We start from the raw sequence: 20,583 nt of genomic DNA, 5'->3' as shown, positions 1-20,583 counted from the left end.
GCATCCAGCATAAGCCAGGCCCAGCTCCAGCTAAACTTGATCCCTGAATCCACTTGTTTAACAATCAATGCCTCATTTTCACCTAAATCTCTCATTCTGAAAATTAACCACATGATGTAGAGAGAAAACAGTTCACAGATAGTAATTAGTCCGTTAGCTAGTTAACATTTCACACAGATTGCCAGGGTCCAGTAAGTAACTAACACAGAGGTAAAGACAGTTTCAAGTTGGATATACGACGGATATTCGCGCTTTCAAACCTCAATAGCTTTCAAACACACACACATGACACTCCAAATAAGTGTCATGATGTTGGAAAAATTGCACATAACATTGTACAGGTTTTATTTTCACGATTTGGACATTAATTCGCTTTCCAAAGCTAATAAACATGTGGAAATGTGAGCAGCATTTTGTATTCCTAGTTGAATTATTTAGGGAGCGTAAACAAAGTACAAATTTTTTTTTTTACATTCGAATTTCAATAGCTCTTTGGTCATGTGACCTACTTGACTCAAACACGGTTCAGAATGTCCACTGACTACCCTTCTATATTGCACACCCGTTGGTTTGTCCATTTTCATCTCACATGTTTTTAAATGAATTTTTCAAACGTTCTAATTTCAATAGCTCCTTGGTCATGTGACCTACTGACTTCAAACAAGGTTCAGAATGTCCACTCAGTGGGCCTACATGTTGCACTCCCTTTAGTTTGTCCATTTTCATCTCACATGATTTTACATGAAATTTTCCAAGTTTTTAAAATGAATAGCTTTTTGGTCATGTGACCTGACTTCAAACAAGGTGCAGAATGTACACTGACTACCTTTCTATATTGCACACTTGTTTGTGTACTGTAAAATCACACAGTCTAACGTACATTTTTCATAGTTTTACATTTCAATAGCTCCTTGGTCATGTCAATTACACACCTAAGCGTGCAGTGGATATACACCCATATTGCATAACTACTAGTTATGTCTCGTCTATTGTTGTACATTAATATTAGTTAGGGGGTTCAGTCCAGTGTTTACCCTTTTAATATTTATCTATAATAATTGGTAGTTCTAAGTACTTATTTACCCTGTTTTTTCCCCCCCCACAGTATTTAACAGCGGTACACAATAGGAGAGAGAGAGACAGATAATATCTCCTCTCGTCGTTAATATCAACCATAAAGGAAAAGGGCAAAGTACGAGAGCCATGCTATTAATTGTCCAAAGCAGGGATGGAGAGTGAGCTAGTGAGGTAGGCTGCAGTGGGTTTGCTGGTCAATACATATACTGAACATGTAACCACAGTAATGGTGGCCAGTAAATCAATGAATACAAATGGAATATTGACAAATTAAAACAGAAACTGTAGACCTTTAATCTTTTCCAACATGTCAACCGACACTTAACTTCAAATAAGTACGACACATTTCACAGTGTTAACCTTCTCTTTATCCCTGGTTGATGTACATTTCAGAGCCTCTTCAGTGTGGATGGGGTATAGCGGACATTTTCAACAACAAAGACTGCACTTGCAGTTTGTGTTCTTCACTCTGTTCAACTCTTGTCTTCATTCCTAGTTACAGCACATGGAACCACCGTTGGCATGCAAAACATTCAATCTAAAACAAAACATAACACGTTATCAATGCAGTATGACGAATTAGCCATCCATTGTGTTATATCATAAATTGTCTTACATGCCGTCACTGTTGTCAAAAGATTATAAACATGTTAAATAAAGTTACTAGCCCAGTCAGTCTTTGGGCCACATCCAGGTTCTTTATCAGTGGCAGACATGAAGCAGCTGTTGGCTTTGTTGAACTCTGAAATCATAGGCATGAACTGATCATACGGCTGTCCCACACAACTACATAAAAATAAAGAATTCACATTTACTTTGAATTAAATGTCATTACATACCAGCCATTTCTTTTTGCAGTTGCTCCATGTGTTTTAGTAAAGGTTCTATATCAATTTGGGAGGGGATGTTGGGGAGGTTCTGTGCAACTTCCTTGGCCATTTACACCAAAAAATAAAATAGAGTTTTTGACCTAACTGCCACATAACAGCTAACCATTCATTATTGAAAATATAACTATCAAACCTGCATTACAAAGACCCCGCAGCTGAAGGTGTCCTGCTGCATGGTGGGAGTTATTTCCCCTCCTTTCCACTTTATGTCCGCCCAGTCGTCTTTTCCATGGCAGGATCTTCTCATTTTGAAGCACTCTTTTTTTTTATGTAAACATAATGGAATTCTGATTAGTTATAGGCAAATGAATACCCAGGCCAAAACTGTATGCGGTTTTCCTTATCACTATAATCTAGTAGTAATTTAGTAGTGGAGGTAATTTCCTTCATGCCCCATTCTACACACACAGGCTAAATTATAGGCACTGAACCATTTACAGGACAATACTAAAAGTAGCATATTGGATCCAGCCCTATCACAGAGTGAATAAATGTAGAGCGTTTGTAGACTTTAAGAAAAAAATATTAAGTGACGGTTTCATCAGTACGTGCTTAAAGAAAGTCATACCACAAAGATCACAGATGGCAGTGCCCACCAAATCTATGACAACAAGAGAATGAATTGTAAGCGCCAAAGTGTGTTAGTCAAAATAATATCTGAAAATGTCAGTTGTTGAATATAATGCTTCTATTTGCAATAGCAATTTATGATATGCAGTTGAGGAATATTCCATGTACCAACACTACATGTAGGATGGAAATAAGACATTCCCACATACAGTATACACATACATAGGAGGCATTTTTCAGCTGTGATTTTACCACTCAGAATCCAGAATGGATATGACAAATGGGGCCAGCACAGGACGTAATACACCCTTACAACAATCTACTTTTTGATCTTCTTGACTTCTTATCTGGTAAACTGCTACTGTGTGTCAAGAAAAGAGCCCCAATTAGGGGTTAGTGTACTCCAGTAAAATAGGCCTGGTTTAGATTAAAAACTATTGCCCTGTGTCCCCGTTCATAGGGGCATGAGAGACTCGTCACTGGTAGAATTGAGTTGGCACTTTATTGGCCCAAACACCCACAAGGTTGAGGTTACTCATGGACAGTAATTAGTCATTTATTTTTATTTTTGCATTGATGCATTGTGTCTCCTAACTGTCCAAGAATAGGATCCAAAGTGTTAGGAAATATTTGTTCCCATAAATACAAAGGAGGATGTCTCTCCTCATACCTCTGGCACTTTAGTCAGACTGCCAAACTGTGTAAAAAAACTTTACGATGAGGCCGGCAACGGAGTTCCCGTTGACTAAGCACCACGGAGACCAATCAGGAGAGAATATACAGGTCAAGGGCGCCAATTGAAAGTCAAGGGGTGTGTCTGTGCCTTTTGGATTACTCTCTCTTTACAGAGAACCCCTGTGGTTCAAGTCAAGAGCTACCCTTCCCCTTTCAGTCTGCTCTGCGCATGTCTGAAAGTGACGGAGCCAGCAGCCAAGAGAGTTTTTCACAGTATGTTAAAAATATATATTATACTTATAAATGTATGTTAAATGCTAATATGTATTAGATCCAGTACAACGGAATAACTAAGACCTGAATTTGAATGCAGCGTGTTCCGATTCCTCCCTCTTTCTGTCCAGCAGCGTCAACCAAAAACACTTGGCCTGATGGTTCATGCAGATACTGGGGAAACAATATAGAAATGTATTGATCCCTTAAATGACCCATATCACAACCCTCATACCCCATCACAAAAATGTCATTTCTGGAAAAAGGATTTTACCATGTTGTCTTTGCAATAAGGGCTGTGAAAGGCAGACTGGACTCTTGAGGCAAAGACATGGGGGGACAAATGCAAATATTAAACAAACTTGTAAAAGTATGCTTTAGATTAACAACCAGCTTAGTGGACAACATGACAACTAATATCACAGTACCATGCAGCTGTATGCTAACGACAAAAGGACAGTTACACGTATTTCCAAACAAATGTGGACAAAAAAAACATGACAATAACTATTACAAACAGTAAGTATTGCATGGAGTGCATAAGGATGACCAGTGTTACAAGCAAACATAACTTCATTCACTATTTTAGAGGTCACCCTCAGGCAAATGAGTCCGGTACATCTGGATCAGAACCAGGTTATTCTCCAGTGCTTTGACCCTCATCAAAAGAAAAGTCCGGAAAATAGTGATGACTCTCACTACAACAGCATCCCCACTCTTCTGTCCATATCCCACAGCTGACTTAACATTTACCATTGCACTGAGTTGTAGCATTTCTTTATTAACATAGAGCTGTGAGTGTTTTTCGGCTCCCAACAAGATTTTTATGCTGCAAAGTCAAAATAAAACAGAACTAGTTAGTTAGTAGTATACGGTTTATGTGCCAGGGAAAACAAGACTTTGACTTGAAATGACTTACCAGAGTCACACAAAAAGCTTCGTCTTCGATATTTCAACATGGTAAGGACAAAAACGCTTTTAGACCTACAAGCTACGGATATGGGAATCTCAGTCATCATGGATCTGGGGGCGTCTACAGCTAGAGGGCTCTCGTGGTTCTTGGAGTGTAGACAAAGGGTAGAAGGAGAGAGGGTGTTATGAAACGGGAGTGAGGTGGCGTGGTGCTTATAACAATGACACCTGACTGGCGCTAGACTGAAAAGGCATCAATACCGTCCACTCAGCAGGAACTGAGAAAGCAAGAAAATGGAGACAACATTTTATGCCCGACCATAAGACTTACTAAAATGATAACATTGACTCTGAATTTCAACGGTTACACAGTCATTGACTATCCTATTGAAGCTTGAGGACTGTTAGAAAGGAGTCTAGGGACCATGGAATATCCTGCGTGGTGAGATTGTAATGTCCTGGAAGGGTTTGATTGTACAAGGGGTTCAGACAGATAATAGTAATCACTGTTAACTACTCTGTCAGTCAGATACTTTATTTTTCTCCAAATGACTTCTGAGTGTGGGTGTCCACACCGACTGGGTCTCAGGCTTACAGATTTAAGTCTAAAAGCGTAAGATGAAAGTAGACAAACATCAGAGTGTGTGATATGAAGGCATAGTCAGTGGACATTCCACCTCGTTTGAGGTCAGTAGGTCACATGACCAAGGAACTTCACATTTTAAATTTGGAAAATTTCATGTAAAATCATGTGAGATGAAAATGGACAAACTAAAGGGTGTGCAACATGTAGGCCCACTGAGTGGACATTCTGAACCGTCTTTGATGTCAGTAGGTCGCATGACCAAGGAGCTATTGAAATTTGAAGCTTATGAAACGTATGAGATGAAAATTGACAAACGACAAACTAAAGGGTGTGCAATATAGAAGGGCAGTCAGTGGACATTCTGAACCTTGTTTGAAGTCAGTAGGTCATATGACCAATGACCTATTCAAATTTGAAAATGTAAATAAATTATTTAAAATCGTGTGAGATGTAAATCGACACAAAAAAAAAAGTGTGTGCAATGTGCATTTATGCCATCGGGTTAGCTACAACAAGTTTTGAAAGTAATGGTTAGAGCTATTGAAATTTGAAATCTTTTGATTTGTCACTATGTTGACAGTCCCTAACTGCTGTTGGTGGACGTAAGGAAAACTACAGGCGAATATCCGTCGAACATCCAACCTGAAACTGTATTTACCTTGGTGCAACTAACGCGTTATAATTTGAGGAACGGCAAGGGGATGTTTACCAGTTAATACTATAGCACATTGGTTAGGTTACTAACGTTAGCACATCTGATGTTGTAACATTAGCTAGCTAGCTGTCTGACTACTAGCCAGCTAATTTTCAAACAATAAACTCAATTATTTGATCAGCTAAATTGGCTAATGTTGCTCAACATTTCTCTGGCTAGCTAACGGAGAATTCCATCCAGCTACTATAGCAAGATACTTAACAGTGCTAATACTTGTTCACCACACTTTCCCCCTCACATCAAACTTTCCAAATGCCAGTTGTTTTTCGGTTACAGCTCATGAAGTACGCTTCATCACCTTCTCACCCCCGTCTCTGTGGTCAGGCCTCTCACCGACCTCTTCGTTATTGTTCAGGGGTCGCGCTGCTGTAAATGGCAAACTGCCTTTTCACCCTACTGCTGTCTTTCCAGAACGCGCGCTGAATCTGTAACTAGCAAATTGGTTGTCTCTTCTCTCTTCAGTCTCCTGTTGTTATGTGAATGATTGGCTGAGTCTTGGCTACAGCCAGTATTGCTGCAAACGTGCATCACTCGTTCCCTTACAGCCAGTTGTGTGTGTGTGTGTGTGTGTGTGTGTGTGTGTGTGTGTGTGTGTGTGTGTGTGTGTGTGTGTGTGTGTGTGTGTGTGAGAGAGAGAGAGAGAGAGAAAAAGGAGAGATGATGGGGGAAGAGAGAAAGGATAGAGAGAGAGAAAGGATAGAGAAGGGAGAGAGAGAGAGAGAGAGAGAGAGAAAGAAAGAAAGGAGAGATGGGGGAGAGAGAGAGAGAAAGGAGAGATGATGGGGGAAGAGAGAAAGGAGAGATGATGGGGAAGAGAGAAAGGATAGAGAGAGAGAAAGGATAGAGAAGGGAGAGAGAGAGAGAGAGAGAGAGAAAGAAAGGAGAGATGGGGGAGAGAGAGAGAGAGAAAGGAGAGATGATGGGGGAAGAGTACTGCAGACCCCTGCTGTTCGCTGTATAGAGGGAAATCAGTCCATCACACACACACGCCTCTCCTCTCACCGTGTGCTCTTGAGGTACTCCTCCTTGATCTCTTTCTTGCCCCTCTGTCGTGGTTTCAGGTTCTGGAGGATGAGGGAATGGGTCTGGGTGCACCACTGGGACAGTGTACTCAGGAACTGGGACGAAGAGATTACAGTTACATTTGAGTCATTTAGCAGACGCTCTAAGCACATACTGTAACACATATCACAATTATTGCACCTAAACTACCAGCAGAATCGGCGAGTGTGTGTGTTCCACAGGAGGTTGGTGGCACCTTAATTTGAGTAGAACGGGCTTGTGGTAATGAACTGGAGCGGAATGGTATCAAATACATCAAAACGCATGGTTTCCATGTGTTTGATGTCATTCCAATTCGCGCCGTTCTCCCCTCAGAAGCCACCTGCGGCGTTCTGTGTGTTTGTAACGATCCGTGTCCTCTACCTTGGAGGAGATGCGGGCGTTCTCCAGCAGCACCCGGGTCCACACGGCAGGGTGGCGGCCCACGAACCTCCAGTCCCTGCAGACCTCCGCGGCTCTCAACAGGGTCTTGGTATCCAGGTAGGTAAAGATGCAGAACAGAGCCGCCCTCATCTTCAGTATCTCCGGGCTGATCACCTCGTTGTTGGACCGGGACAGGCTCTTGTCGTGGCGACACGGCTTGTTGTGGCGGTAGCCCCCCTCGGACCGCCCTGCAGGGTCGGAAAGAGAGAGAGAAAAAACGGAGAGAGGTTAGGTGAAGAAAGAGAGTGGTGGAGAGGGTAAAAGAGAAAGGAGGGTGAGGGACAGGGATATTAGTCAGGTTGGTACAGAGGGGGAGGGGGGTGGTGAGAAGGAGAATGGGTAAAGAAAGCGAAGTGCAGAAGGGAAGGAGAAAAGAGGATGAGGAGAGTGCAGGTTAAGAAAAAAAAAAGAAAATGGGAGGAGAGAGAGGAAGAGAGGAGGCAGGGAGTTTAGTCAGAAAGAAACATGGCGGGGAAAGAGAAGGAGGTTAGTTAGAGACGCCATCCTGAGTCGCAAATATATATATATATATATATATATATAACAGTGGCATTCTACAAAATATCCACAATGTGGTGCAAGCGATCCACTTCCCACTCAAACACAGATATGAGCATTACCATGTACTGTACTGGCCAATACCATGTGACCAAAACAGACTCCAGCACATTTCCATTTCTCCCAGCAGGCATCAATCTATGTGATGAGTCATCGCCCGTGTCATCGCTGTTGGCCTTCAAAAAGAAGAAGCGAAGGAGGCTTTGGAAGCGACAGGCCTCGCGGCTAGAGGCACACCGCCTACGCTAGCTAGCAATCTACCAATGCATGCTAGCAGTCATACCGTGTGATACGTTGATATGTGCCATTTCAAACGCAACCCTGCCAAACGCTTTGAGAATCTTACACGGAGGACAATGTCCGAGCATAAAATGCCATTTACATGACAAGTAATATTATGTAATGTTGGTGGTGCCAATTTGAATTCTCATACCAGACATTCTGGGTTGTGTAAAAAAGGACAGCTTTATTGCCTATATGGGTTTACAGTAGCTCCTTTGCCAAGTAGATGTAGCCAAAAGGACCCACAGGGAATAAGGGTAGGCCTATCTTTTGCCCAAAATGTGTCCATTTAAGGCAAAATGGGCATGTTTTAATGGCCTCCGTCCTAGTTAAGACTCCATCCCAAATGGCCTCCTACTCCCTTTATAGTGTACTACTTCTGACCAGGGCACGTATAAGGAACAGGGTGCCATTTGGGAAGCAGCTTTACTTGTTCAAGCAAGGTGTTTCTAAATAAAATGGAGGTCGCCAGCCGGGAATTGTGGGATCTTGGCTGGAGAAGGCAATTAAGGGAGAGATATGCTTGTGTTTGAACCAGGAGTGGTGGAGCTAAAGGCGGTTTTCTCATCAACATTGTCAGTGTCTAAGTCCCAAATGGCACGCTTTTCCCTATATAGTGCACAACTTTTGGAGAGAGCCCTATGGCTCTATCAATATGAGAAAGTTTAGCCATACTTGGAAAGGTGCAGTACATAAACTCAGCAAAAAAAGAGAAAAAAGTCCCTTTTTCAGGACCCTGTCTTTCAAAGACAATTCGTAAAAATCAAAATAACTTCACAGATCTTCATTGTAAAGGGTTTTAAACACCGTTTCACATCCTTGTTCAATGAACCATACACAATTAATGAACATGCACCTGTGGAACGGTCGTTAAGACACTAACAGCTTACAGACGGTAGGCAATTAAGGTCACAGTTATGAAAACTGAGGACACTAAAGAGTCCTTTCTACTGACTCTGAAAAACACCAAAAGAAAGATGCCCAGGGTACTGCTCATCTGCGTGAACGTGCCTTAGGCATGCTGCAAGGAGGCATGAGGACTGCAGATGTGGCCAGGGCAATAAATTGCAATGTCCGTACTGTGAGACGCCTAAGACAGCGCTACAGAGAGACAGGACGGACAGCTGATCGTCCTCACAGTGGCAGACCACGTGTAACAACACCTGCACAGGATCGGTACAGGATGGCAACACCTGCCCGAGTTACACCAGGAACACACAATCCCTCCATCAGTGCTCAGACTGTCCGCAATAGGCTGACAGAGGCTGGACTGAGGGCTTGTAGGCGTGTTGTAAGGCAGGTCCTCACCAGACGTCACCGGCAACAACGTCGCCTATGGGCACAAACCCACCGTCGCAGGATCAGACAGGACTGGCAAAAAGTGCTCTTCACTGACGAGTCGCGGTTTTGTCTCACCAGGGGTGATGGTCAGATTTGCGTTTATCGTAGAAGGAATGAGCATTACACCGAGGCCTGTACTCGGGAGCGGGATCGATTTGGAGGTGGAGGGTACGTCATGGTCTGGGGCAGTGTGTCACAGCATCATCGGACTGAGCTTGTTGTCATTGCAGGCAATCTCAACGCTGTGCATTACAGGGAAGGCATCCTCCTCCCTCATGTGGTACCCTTCCTGCAGGCTCATTCTGACATGACCCTCCAGCAAGACAATGCCACCAGCCATACTGTTCGTTCTGTGCATGATTTCCTGCAAGACAGGAATGTCAGTGTTCTGCCATGGCCAGCAAAGAGCCCGGATCTCAATCACATTGAGCACGTCTGGGACCTGTTGGATCGGAGGGTGAGGGCTAGAGCCATTCCCCCCAGAAATGTCCGGGAACTTGCAGGTGCCTTGGTGGAAGAGTGGGGTAACATCTCACAGAAAGAACTGGCAAATCTGGTGCAGTCCATGATGAGGAGATGCACTGCAGTACTTAATACAGCTGGTGGCCACACCAGATACTGACTGTTACTTTTGATTTTGACCCCCCTTTTGTTTAGGGACACATTATTCCATTTCTGTTAGTCACATGTCTGTGGAACTTGTTCAGTTTCTGTCTCAGTTGTTGAATCTTGTGATGTTCATACAAATATTTACACATGTTAAGTTTGCTGAAAATAAAATGCAGTTGACAGTGAGAGGACGTTTCTTTTTTTGCTGAGTTTATAAACAAGCAGACACAAAGGCATCCACACTGCCATCCCCTGGAGGTTGTTCATGCGTGATCTATCTGGGTAGTGTGTGTTAGTAGATCAGCCTGGTGAAAGTCATCCCTCTATGACAGGGATCCCTGGGCTGATTCAGAATCAGTTTGTGGCGCGCTCTGGTCATTAGTCGTCCTTCACTGTTCTCTGGACAGCCTTACCCTGGAACACCTGGGACTAGAACAGCCATGACCCAGTTTCACACCAGCCACCATCCTTCCGTCCTTCTGACAGACCTGACTACTGTTAGCCTGGGCCGCAGGACATTGTGTGTGTGAGGGAGGGAGGGGATTCTGTGTGTGTGTGCTGCAGGTGCCATTGGCAGGTAGGTGCAGGGTCATAAGGTGTGCCAGACATGTGAAAACTGTCCTTTTAGAAATGACTGTCTTTCTGCAATGCACCAGTACACACCATTTCATTACAAGTATCTACTGAGTAACAATAAAGCAATCAATCAATGGACAAATCAGGATAAACAAATGGTATGCGACTTTTAACCTCCTACCTGACGTAGCCTAGCCCAGCCTCCTACCGTACTGTACCTAAGCAAGGTAAAGGTTAGCGGCCTAGCTTAGCCTCCTATCCAGTCCTACCTGTGCCTAGGCGGTATCCAGATGGTCTCGGCGCGCCAGACTGCTGCGTCTCGGCCATGGTGGCCCTCCTCTCCTGCTGCTCCCACATCTCCGCCTCCGACTCGGTAGTCCTGGAGCCCACGTCCGACACGTCACCCTCCTCGCCCTCCTCCCCCTCCGTGCTGTTCCGGTAGGGTCTCCGCTGCCAGTTCTGGATGGCCTGCTTGCGGAGCCCCCAGCTCCGGGACACCCCGGCCCTCTCGTAGCACTGTCCGCCCCCTCCCTGTCCGCCCCCTTCCCCCAGCCGACACTGGACGTGGTAGTACTGGCCCTCGGGGCACTCTTCCATGGGGTGCATCTCCACGCTGTCGCCGCTGTCGTAGCCCCCGCCTGAGCCCTGGGAGAAGGACTTGACCCGGCCGGATGCTCTGGGGCGAGAGAGGGGGAGAGAGGAAGAGTTAGACGCATGCAAAAGGTACCACTTAAAAAAAAAGTTACTCCAAGCAACTTTTGTGTACACTTTACATATGGACAACTAACAGACAGAACCATAGAAAACTATATAATCCTGTATACGTTTCAATCTAGGTTTCATCAGATAGGTCATCTGCATTACTGTAGCCTGGTCCCAGACCTGTTTGTCAGGTCAGTGATTGGCTGAAATGAGCCGAAGTGGCAGCAGAGCCACCACGCGTTGTCACTTCCTGATACCACATGATTCTACAGCCCAACAGTGTGTTGCCGTGGTTTCCACAGCTCAGTATCGACCAAGACTTACCGAGTCCTTAGTAAGATTAACAACTTCCAAAACTAAGAATATGAAACGTATCTGCTAACTGTAATGAATGTTTACACATCGTTAAACCTTGTAACTGCACAGGATTGGGTGTCACCTGTCTCGGGATGTTTTGAGGGTGTCCCTTAAACTACGCTTGTGGAGGGAGACGTATTTTAATAGTGCTGTGGTGTGTCCCTTTAAGTTTGTAGAGACATATTTGACTAATGTCTTGGCAGTGACTAAGATTCTGGCCACAGGTGGAAACACAGTGCCCCTCAAGGACAGCTCTATTTTTTTACCCAGAATGCATTTCATGAGCTTACTGTCTTCTGGCAGTCGCTACATGTCCCAAAAATCTGAGATGCACAATTCAACATGTCCCTCCCTGTAGCATTGAGAATATAAAAGGTATTTTGACACTTTCCCCACTGACACACACAGACAACACACGAATTCCTCAACATGGTGTCAAGTACGCAATTGTCAACCAATGCACCTACAGAGCATTTTTAAAATGATATATTTGACCAAGGGTAATAAAGTTTACTGAAAGTTTAGACTACAACATACTGTAGTGCTTTAAAGTCAGCCTGAAAAACAGGAGGAATAATTCCCTTCCCAGTAATATGAACCATGACAAAAGTAGAGGGAAAACAAATGAAACTTTTATGCTAGTGGCCATTTTCATGGATATTCATATTTATACCCAGCTCCTGTGCTCTGAATTATCTGGAGACCCCAGGCATTTGTACAGCAGAAACTTAACTGTATGATAAATAAGAACCACAAAGTCTGTTCTCGGTAGCAACACTCACCACCGAGTTCCAAACTGCCTCTGGAAGCAACGTCAGCACAAGAACTGTTCGTCGGGAGCTTCGTGAAATGGGTTTCCATGGCTGAGCAGCCGCGCACAAGACTGAGATCAACAATGCCAAGCGTCGGCTGGAGTGGTGTAAAGCTACCAATTGGACTCTTGAGCAGTGGAAACGTGTTCTCTGGAGTGATGAATCACACTTTCCATCTGGCAGTCTGACGGACAAATCTGAGTTTAGCGAATTCCAGGAGAAAGCTACCTGCCCCAATGCATAGTGTCAACTGTAAAGTTTGGTGGAGGAGGAATAATGGTCGGGGGCTGTTTTTCATGGTCAGGCTAGCCCCCTTAGTTCCAGTGAATTGAAATCTTAACGCTACAGCATACAATGACATTCTAGACGATTCTGTGGCAACAGCTTGGGGAAGGCCCTTTCCTGTTTCATCATGACAATGCACAAACCGAGGTTCATACAGAAATGGTTTGTCGAAGTTGGTGTGGAAGAACTTGACTGGCCTGCACAGAGCCCTGACCTCAACCCCATCGAACACCTTTGGGATGAATTGGAACACTGACTGCCAGCCAGGCCTTATCACCCAACATCAGTGCCCGACCTCACTAATGTTTGTGGCTGAATGGAAGCAAGTACCCGCAGCAACGTTCCAAAATCTAGTGGAAAGCCTTCCCAGAAGAGTGGAGGCTGTTATAGCAGCAAAGGGGGGGACCAACTCCATATTAATGCCCAAGATTTAGGAATGAGATGTTCGACAAGCAGGTGTCCACATACTTTTGGCCATATAGTGCATGTATGGGAAGGGGACTTTTTAATAGGTTGGTATATCATTACATATTCATTGAGATAGTAGATACTGTAGCTAGATACTGTAGGTGTGTGTGTGTGTGTGTGTGTGTGTGTGTGTGTGTGTGTGTGTGTGTGTGTGTGTGTGTGTGTGTTACATTCCCTTCCCTCAGCATTTCAATATAACCCATTTCTTTAATACTTGTACGCCTACGTGTAAAGCACTTTTAGCTTTTGTGTGAAATGAAAATATCACATTAACATTGTCTACTACTATCCCTTTTTCAGAAATCATTTCTGATAGTTTTTAGTCAACTGAGAGAGACATTTTAGAGTTCATACGCCACCATTTCAAACCAAGCTGTAAACACATTCCCTCTTCATCATGCACGGACAAAGACCAACTTCCTGGTGCCGACAAGACACTTTAAAACTATGCAACAAACAACTAACAAAATGTAGAATAACATCAGTGGAGAGAAGATACGACCTCCGCATAAAAGTGTTTTGAAGCTCTGATGAAATATGAAGTAGACCAATTTAGATCATAAGGAGTGAGGGAGGGATTGTTTTGGGGGGGAAAATTGACTACAGTGACTGCTTCTGGAAACAGCAGTTCTTCCCTGAGGCAGCCATTGAGCACGCACACACAGACAGAGAGCGCGAGAGAACAAAGACGCTGTTAAATTACTATACCGATAACTTTCCTCCACATAATAAGCAAATAACGAGGAATTTTAAAACCTAGCCTTGCAGAAAAGTAGGAAATCTTCCATCGCTCATCATTCTCCTGCTTGTCTAAAGGTTTTTATATTGTCCTATGGAGGCAAAAGCACCACAAACAAAACAAAAACAGACTAGAACAGAACAGATAATCTGGCATACCCAGTGGATGAACTGCACACCAAAAAGGCAGACTTCCATTTAGTCCTTCCATACCTAATCGATATTCACTTTGTGTGATATTAGTGCATACTTGTATTCTTCTTTTAACATTACAACGCTACATAATTATAAGGCTTTTCACCTTTCCGTTATTACTTTTGTGTCCTAAATATCCGCATTAAAACTCCACAAAACAAATCAGTGAACCTTCCAGCACTGACACGCACACACGTTAGAGGAATGACATCAAACACAACCGTCCTGCGGTTTAGCTAGCTAATTAGCGATTGTAGCTAACGCATCCTGAATTCAGAGTGAATGGAAAACAGTCTAGGCGATTATATCAAGCTGGTATTCGGCTCCTGCAGCGTAACAATTAGAAGTTGGTGTGAAGAGAGATTTGATGGCGAGCCTGGTAAATCCACACCAGAACCTGGAATCAAATATAACTTTTTTTCTTTGAAATAGATTCTGTGCTCGATTGAGCTCGCCTGGCACCATGGAACCAATGGAATAGTCCCAAAGGTACATGTGTTCACCTCGTCTCCACTAACCGGGGAACACGCATACATAAAACCTAGTGACACCGCTAAAGAAGCAGAGGAGAGGCCACTTTGCAGCATCCCAAATGGCACCCTGTTCCCTATATAGTGCCCTACTTTTGACCAGGGCAGATGGGGCTCTAGTCAAAAGTAGAACACTGTATAGGGAATAGGGTGGTACTTGGTACACAACCTATACTGGAGTGGTGGCTTCAGCAATAAAAGCCACAGGTTGGATCAATACTGTGGAATCAATCAGCAGAGCTGACTAATTGGGTACAGATCATTATGCAAGTGTATAATAGGGAAGTACAGTTTCCTGCCCTGTAATGCACAGTGGGGCTCAGGATGGATGACAGAGCAGCCATTTCGGTACAAAATGGAGTCGAGGATTTCAGAGTGAATGATCCAGACCACGTCAATAAAGCAACAAAATAAGATATTTTTAAACCCAAATATGCAAATATCTATTTCTCATCAAACAAGCACCTAAATAGAATCTTCCGTCACTGTATTTGGAACAAATAAATCACATTCATCTCCGGGAGACCGAGGGCATTTATGGAACGTTCTAATCTAGGAAGTGAAAGGATCACGTAGTGACCAAAGATCGGCTCGCCAAAAACGAATGCCGAAGAGAGATGACGTCATCGCGTGACAGAAGGACGGTAAATCAAGTTCATCTGTTTGGCCCTGTCCGGGGGTTTCATCGGATGGGGCCACAGTGTCTCCTGACCCCTCCTGTCTCAGCCCCAGTATTTATGCTGCAGTAGTTTGTGTCGGGGGGCTAGGGTCAGTCTGTCACATCTGAGTATTTCTCTTGTCTTTTCCGGTGTCCTGTGTGAATTTAAATATGCTCTCTCTAATTCTCTCTTTTTCTTTCTCTCTCTCGGAGGACCTGAGCCCTAGGACCATGCCTCAGGACTACCTGGCTTGATGACTCCTTGCTGTCCCCAGTTCACCTGGCCGTGCTGCTGCTCCAGTTCCAACTGTTCTGCCTGCAGCTATGGAACCCTGACCTGTTCACCGGACGTGCTACCTGTCCCAGACCTGTTGTCCCAGACCTGCTGGAACCCTGACCTATTCACCGGACGTGCTACCTGTCCCAGACCTGCTGTTTTCAACTCTCTAGAGACAGCAGGAGCGGTAGAGATACTCTCAAAGATCGGCTATGAAAAAGCCAACTGACACTTACTCTTGTGTTACTGACTTGTTGCACCCTTGACAACTACTATGATTATTATTATTTGACAATGCTGGTCATTTATGAACATTTGAACATCTAGCCCATGTGCTGTTATAATCTCCACCCGGCACAGCCAGAAGAGGACTGGCCACCCCTCATAGCCTGGTTTCTTCCTAGGTTTTGGCCTTTCTAGGGAGTTTTTCCTAGCCACCGTGCTTCTACACCTGCATTGCTTGCTGTTTGGGGTTTTAGGCTGGGTTTCTGTACAGCACTTTGTGAAAACAGCTGATGTAAGAAGGGCTATATAAATAAATTTGATTTGATTTTACACACATGCACTCACAGAAACACGCATGGGCACGTACAAACACAAAGAGTTGCATAACGATGCAAAAAAAGGTCTACATTTAGTCTGAACAACAACAAAAGAGACAAGGTTCTGCGTGGATATGATACCATGGTGATATGGAGCTTGATCATCATACTGGAGCGCCAGGGCTGCATACCAAAAAGGCACCCTATTGCCTTTTTTTAAATTTACTAAAGGAGTGCGCTAAATAGGGAATAGGATGCCATTTGGGATGCAGCCCAGTGTGGGTGGGTTTGGATCAGCAGTGAAGGAAAGAGCACGAGATGGGCCTCTCAAAATGCATGAGATAGGGGTCGAATTTTGGACCTTTCAGCGAGCCACTCTAATCCAAATACACACGAAGATGCGTCATCGCGCAAAGATAAGCAGATCAGTCGGTGACGATCTGAAAGCCATATTGGGTGAATCATATCCTTGGTTAGGGTGACTTTAGTTTCAGCGAGTGAATTGAACAATTAAATTGTGCCAAAACCACCTGTAACTTACAATTTCCTTCCAATCTAATGTTTGCTTGTTTATTTACAACATAATCACATTGTTCACTAATCTGAGTAGAGGGGAGTAGAGTAAACCAAATGACAAGTTATCCATGTGCACATCAACAGAGAGCTTTTTACAAATTCATGGGTTCTCCCTCTTTCTTTGGCTCTTTCTGTATCACTCTCGCCACGCCCTGTGCCCAGAGGCAGCCAGGCCTGAGAAAGCAGGACTGACACTAAGACCTTACAGTCTGAGCGCCGTTGTTTACAAGCATGTGTCAAAGAGCAGTGGCGAGGCCCATCGGCTGGTTTTGTGTGCGCGCGCCATGTCCGCTCGTGTGCGTTTGGTGCGAGTGGGAACGCATAGCAGCGGGAAGGGAGAGCTGGGACGGAACATTCCCCTACTGTTTCTGCATGGCTGACAGATTCGGCCTCACTTCAGCGCCCGGCAGGAAAACAGGAAGTTGTGTTGTGTTTTGTTTTGTGAGGCTGTCAGGGGCCAGGGCACAGTACTGGACAAATACTACCTGGCTGGTGGCCTCTGATACCTTCCATGCTGGGGGCGGTCCAGTTCGGTCTGAGTCAGTGTTGCCACAGTCTGACGCATACTGGCTCAGGCCACGGTCTGGTGCTCAGAATCCATCTACTGGACCACTGGCCCCCAAGCATAGGGCCCCACATCAAGTCACTGTACCTAAGTGCACCAGGGGGTTGCATTGCATCTTACCTTGAACAGATGCTCTTATCCAAAGCCACTTACAGTGCAGAGAGTGAAGTGTGAAGATGGGATATAGAAGTCACCCATAGGCACAGACCTAGAATCAGCTCATCTCCCTCTATTCCAACCTCAAACATGGGGAGAGGACACGACTCTGGGCTCCCGAGTGGCGCAGCGGTCTAAGGCGCTGCATCTCAGTGCTAGAGGCATCACTACAGGAGGGCAGTGCAGTGTGGGATAGATTGTGGAGGACTGGCTTACCCGGTGCTGGGAGAGGATCGTCGGTCAGAGACCTGGTACATGCCCCTGGACGTCCCCGAGATACTGGAGTTCCTCTGATAGAGAGAGAGAGAAAGGAGAGCGACAGGTGTGTCAACACATTAAACTGTTTCCTTGAATTCTGATACTTCTTATAAAAAAATATATATAAAAAAGGACTTTACACATTGTAGTGAAAATACTCCTCTGTCTAACCCAGGAGGCAGCTGCGTGGAGAACGGCTCATAATAATGTACAGAACAGCGCAAATGGAATGGCATCAAACACCTGGAAACCATGAGTTTGATACCGTTCCACTAATTCCGCTCCGTCCATTAGCACGAGCCAGTCATCCCCTATTAAAAGGTGCCACCAACCTCGTGTGTTCTGTAACTCACAGTGAACGTTGAATAGACTTCAATATTCTGTTGTTGTGTCCTGAAACTATTTACTGCTGTGCTATGTTCAGAGGATAGTTTGTCAAGGGTCAACAACACCTCCCACTGTTAGTGTTTCTCGTCAATCTACTCTATGTTTCAAATAAATACTATTTACACACACACACACACACACACACACACACACACACACACACACACACACACACAAACAAAACAACCACTATAAAACTGAAGCACATAAAAATGCTGTATAGGTGTGATACCTTCTTAAAATGACCCATAATAACTAGGACAACTACTCTCATTCAAAGCCCAAGAGGTGATTGGTTTAAAAAACAGCTTCACATTCAAACGGGAGGTAGCGATTGGCTAAAACACTCACATTTCCCAAATGAAAGAAATAACATACTGTGGCGTAGTTAATCAAAGAATAAGTATGAACGTCTCCTCTTCAGATATAAATACATCTGCCAAGCTGTGAGAAGCCACCAGGAGCTCAACAATACACGTACGTAGGTACGCACGCACGTATGTATGTATGTACACACAAACACTATCAGCAGGGTTCAAACATGATCTGACTAGGAAAAAGACAAGGGTTGCATCTCAAATCGTCAAAACTAGCTTGTTCTCGTCTCCTTTCCTTCATCTAAACGGATTTGATAATGTAGGATAGGTGAAAACATTGTGATGGAGGCGCATCAACGGATTACTTTTCTATCCAGCACAATCTTATCTACAAGTACCTTCGGAAAGTATTCACACCTGGGGCCGTTGCGGCGACCGTATTTTCCGCCACACCAGCAGTCACGACCGCTGTAATCTCCTCTTATGCACCCAGGACACCAGCCCGCTAACAACCATCAGGTCCTAATGGCCTGGTACTCAGGACTCTAGTGTCCCTCTAACCACTCTGACATCAGAGCAAACGCAATCAAAAAAAATTTAAAAAAAATCACATTAAACACATCGAAACTGTTGGCCGACTTAAAACTCACCCCACTGTGACTGATCAGCTTGAAGAAAGAAACTGAGTGGAAAACATGGTTGTTGTGGATGTTGTTTCAAAGCATAACAATGAAAAGGACAGAGCTTTGCTAAGGTGATGCTTAAACCCATAGGCCTATACTGATTTAAGATGCGTTCGGTACATAATTGGTCTAGTTAGCCTATACTCCAAAATGAAACAAATTCTAGTAATGGCCTTTGAGTGTGGACTGTATTATGCATTCTGGATGGACTGGTTACCTTATGCTACACCTTCTATCCATGAGTCTGGGAGAGAACGTCTAGGTCTTGGCGATGCAGTTGGTTCATTGACTGCAGGGCAGCTTACAGAGTTAGCCTACGGTATAGCGAATTTGTATTGGTTTCTGAATAGCCTAATAATAAGGCATTTTTTATATTTTCATAATTAAAAAAAATAGGCTGACATTACCTTTAGATAAAGAAGAATCTCACCACCGCGAGTTTCCGTCGCCCTCCCCTCTCTCTCTCTCATTCCTTTCTCGAAGCGTGCAGAGATGGGGGCTGTCAACAGTTTAATGAAATGCGTCTTGCTGTGAAAACCTTACCGTCGATGTCCCCAAACAGATTTCACTTGGTTTCCCCAAAGTTAAGCACTGGGGTAGCTGCAGGAACAAGGTTGGAGAGCCCATGGCGTACAGAGATTGAGGCGGAAGATCACCTGTTGCACAGCGAAGAAGCTGCATGATTCTCAAAAAGTGGTTTATGCACGGAGTAGCCGATCCGGCACGATTGAAAAGCTAACAGGCGGAAAAGTCGCCTCCATTCGCTAATTCCAGTGCGTACGGGTTACAGCAGGCCACACAGATTAAATTCAGAATAGTCTGACGGGTGAAAATATGATCACTTGATGAGAACAGCACGTGCAGGAACAAAGCTTTTTTTTTTGCAACTTTCTCAAATCGTCGACAGCCTATAGTCACACCATGCAGCCCATATACGTTTTGACTACTAAGACATTAAGGTTTAGATCATTCACAATTAAAGTAGCCAAATAACGCACAATCTAGCATATAGGACCTGTTTAAAATGATCACTTTCATGCTCAACATAGCCACTGCATTTGCTCACTTGCTATGGAATGGGAGAAATATCCTTTCAATCTAATTGAGCTAAATTGAATTACATTTTTCGTACAATAAAATCCGAAAAATATAAAATAATGGCACAGGACTTAAGCATCTTGTCTGCTAAATGAACAAGCCTGCAGCATGGTGCACAGCCAGATAACATTCAGTAAGCAAACCCATATTCCGTTCTTCTGAAATACATTTTCTACATATCATAATCTTTCTTTAGACCTACCAAAAATAAATAATGGATTTACTGTGATGGGGACGCATAAGCGGCTTGTGTTTATGTTACTTAACGCTCAAATACAATGAGACCAGGCAGTCTTTTACATGACAATAAACGGCTGACAAAATGTCATGACCACCACAGCCCTAGACACGAGGGGAGGAAACCACTTGAGACTATTGAGAAACACCCAATGGAGTATCAAGACGGGGCTGCACCAGCAAGACGGGACTT

General features: G+C 44.2%; 1 protein-coding gene across 1 annotated transcript in view; it reads right to left on the bottom strand.

The window, feature by feature from the left end:
* The window catches only part of LOC115191616 (F-box only protein 41-like), a 79,817-nt gene that overhangs the window by 21,131 nt on the left and 38,103 nt on the right, over nt 1-20,583 (bottom strand). Inside the window, exons 4-7 of the mRNA XM_029749403.1 lie at nt 17,627-17,700; nt 10,819-11,225; nt 7,124-7,371; nt 6,701-6,816 (exon numbers count right to left, since the gene is read on the bottom strand). Of these exons, the coding sequence (XP_029605263.1) occupies nt 6,701-6,816; nt 7,124-7,371; nt 10,819-11,225; nt 17,627-17,700 (845 nt within the window). The remainder of the gene's footprint in view (nt 1-6,700; nt 6,817-7,123; nt 7,372-10,818; nt 11,226-17,626; nt 17,701-20,583) is intronic.

This window comes from Salmo trutta, chromosome 4 (assembly GCF_901001165.1).
Source record: "Salmo trutta chromosome 4, fSalTru1.1, whole genome shotgun sequence".
NCBI lineage: Eukaryota > Metazoa > Chordata > Actinopteri > Salmoniformes > Salmonidae > Salmo > Salmo trutta.
The sequence above is the reverse complement of the archived record's forward strand: the minus strand, read 5'-3'. Positions and strand labels throughout refer to the sequence as shown.